The following is a 2,500-nucleotide window of genomic DNA, read 5'->3' on the forward strand; positions in this document are numbered from 1 at the left end:
GTGTTCTACACAATGAACAAAATGGAGAACGATCAGAGAAAGAACAAAACAATCGAGCGAGATTATATTAAAATGTGGGGGAAAAGTGAAACAAAACTAAAATCGGTTCAAAAACAAGCGTTAAACGTTGAACAAACAACACAAAAACCACCAGCAATTGATTTGATATGTAAGAAACAATTGATGTAGCATTGAAAAGGGTAACGAAATCGGGTAACCGATTGTACGGCAGGATGGCTCATAATGGCTTTGAGCGAGTACCGTTGGTAGAGATCGAAACTTTTAAAGGATTTAGTGTAGCAGCCGAGGCCTCAGTCTCTCTGGTGATGAAAACGGCCGGGGCGCAAGCTGGTTGCAAGAGACATTACAAATGCGTTTTAACAACAAAAAACAACCCAATTAGAATAACTCCCCCTAGGCATTAGCTTGTAGGTTACAGTAATCGTAGTTTAAAATTGGGATAATTAAGAACCGTAAAGAGAAAGCGCAGGAGAGAGAGAGAGCAAACAAGAGTAATTTATTGATATACATATAGATATATACACCGTATATATACAAAAGTACTACATTAAACATTGTAAATATAGGCTATAGGAAAATGTGCTGGAAACATACTTTCTGGCTTGTAAAGATGAAAGCACCGCGGCTTGAACAAAAAGCAGACTTCGGGCAAGGGCACTCCTCTTCCCGATATGCCGGTGGTGTGATCCTGCGACACGTGGGACCCATGCACCGGAATGGTAGAGAATGAACGACAACAAACTACTACTGAAGCTTGCAGGAAAGAAGAGCAGGAGAGTAATAAAACGAAAAAATATTGAAAATGATAAAACCTTGTGTGTCGCTGTTAATATTGATTCAGTTCCGTGTAACATATCCGAACACGCTCATTTGAAATCCGCTAGTAAGATTGCTTTTCGTTCGCCATTTAGTGGTAGTATCCTTCAAATATTCTGATATTTTTTCTTTCCTTTTAATTTATAACGAGAATTTGTGTCTTAAATTAACATGATTTTTAAACCATTTTATTCGCTTTAGTAAAGATCTTCGAAAATTCAAGTATTCGCAATCGAGGTACCAACTGCTGCCAACGTAGACCGGCCAACAATGTATCGGCCTACCGTCTGGAGAAGGACATCATTTGGTGCTGTTAAGATACTTTTCATTTCGGATATAATAAAGAATGGCAAATATCTTCAGTTTGATTGGGAAACATAGTTTTGGTCGTAACGAACATCTTCATTCAATTACAATCAGAATTCAAACAAGAGCTTAAATTAACTTAGAAGCTAAACTGTGTTCAGTGCTATCACAGGTTTAGGTTCCTTGGCAGTCCTTACATATTCAGGCCGTAGTATCTTTGCTTCTGTTATTGAGAGAGCTGTAATTGTATAAGGATGTATGGATCTGGAAGAGTTTGATTGGGAATTTACCAAATAGACAGATAGTGGGATTTTCTATAATGCTGCTTTCAAACGATCGTGGAGATAATATTTCGATCGTTGTTTGTGTAATCCTTTTCAAATTGGAAGCCAATAGCCAAGACCATTTTTGAATTGATTTGCAACTGTAAGCCTAGTAGCTCAGGGATCATCAGATTTGTCAAGTTGTTGGTGACTCGGGTGCATACTCAATAAGATCATCATTCTCCGCGTATGTGACGGTATGTGGCACGGATTCCCTTATCTTACCAACATTGGCTGCTGCTGAGCAGATGGAGCTAGACTTTGGTTCCTTGCTGTCCGACTCAGCTGTCGTTGGTATACGTCGCTTCCGTTCCTTCCGTATTTTTACACCAGCTATTTGAATACCGTGAGCTCGAAACAGGTGCTGGTTACGTGCGTAGGTATACTGGAAGGCTTCCCCACAGATCTCACATGGATACCGCTTTCGTCCGAGATGGGCATCGAGATGGTAGCGCAGGTTGGTACGGCAAGCGAACCGTTTAGGACACTGATCGCATTTGAACTGCTGCGTGACATCGTGCGAGCGAAGGTGGCGTCGAATGTTGCTTTTCAGCTTTATATGGATACCGCAGATGTTGCAAACGTAGCGCTTATGCTCGTGTACGGCCTCGTAATGTTCGCGCATATCGGACTTGCTGTAGAACCGCTTACCACAACCTTCACAAATGACATCCTTCTGATTGAGATGGTACTTCATGTGCACTCGATACAGCGACCAGGTGCGGAAATCTTTACTGCAGATCGTGCACCGTTTGCTGCCAGCCACTGGCTCCTTGGATCCGGATGGTTTTGCAGCATTTTGCAAATGGGAAGGTAGATGGTAACGTAGCTCTTGTAAATTTGTGAATGAATCTTCGCAGATAGGACAAACGACATCATCCTCGTCGATGTATCCGCTGACCGGCAGCTTATCACTGTCCCCGTGCAAGCGCAGCAAATGGAAACCAAGTGCCGCTCTAGAGATGCTTGTAAAGTCACACAGAGTGCAACGAAGAATTCCAGTACGATTCGACGCATCATTGCCGTTCCTGTCG

General features: G+C 42.2%; 2 protein-coding genes across 3 annotated transcripts in view; one reads left to right on the forward strand and one right to left on the reverse strand.

Moving 5' to 3' along the window:
- Nucleotides 1–817, forward strand: part of LOC126571930 (myb-like protein Q) — a 43,609-nt gene extending 42,792 nt beyond the window's left edge. For both annotated transcript variants that reach the window (XM_050230836.1, XM_050230838.1), the window contains exon 2: nt 1–817. This exon is cut by the window's left edge and continues 4,846 nt beyond it. The gene's annotated coding sequence lies outside the window, so the exon portion shown is untranslated.
- Nucleotides 818–1,213: 396 nt separating this feature from the next.
- The window catches only part of LOC126571943 (zinc finger protein 136-like), a 2,160-nt gene continuing 873 nt past the window's right edge, over nt 1,214–2,500 (reverse strand). Inside the window, exon 2 of the mRNA XM_050230860.1 lies at nt 1,214–2,500. This exon is cut by the window's right edge and continues 416 nt beyond it. Coding sequence (XP_050086817.1) covers nt 1,603–2,500 — 898 coding nt within the window. The 3' untranslated portion in view covers nt 1,214–1,602.

The sequence above is a fragment of the Anopheles aquasalis genome, chromosome 2, assembly GCF_943734665.1.
Source record: "Anopheles aquasalis chromosome 2, idAnoAquaMG_Q_19, whole genome shotgun sequence".
Taxonomy (NCBI): Eukaryota; Metazoa; Arthropoda; class Insecta; order Diptera; family Culicidae; genus Anopheles; species Anopheles aquasalis.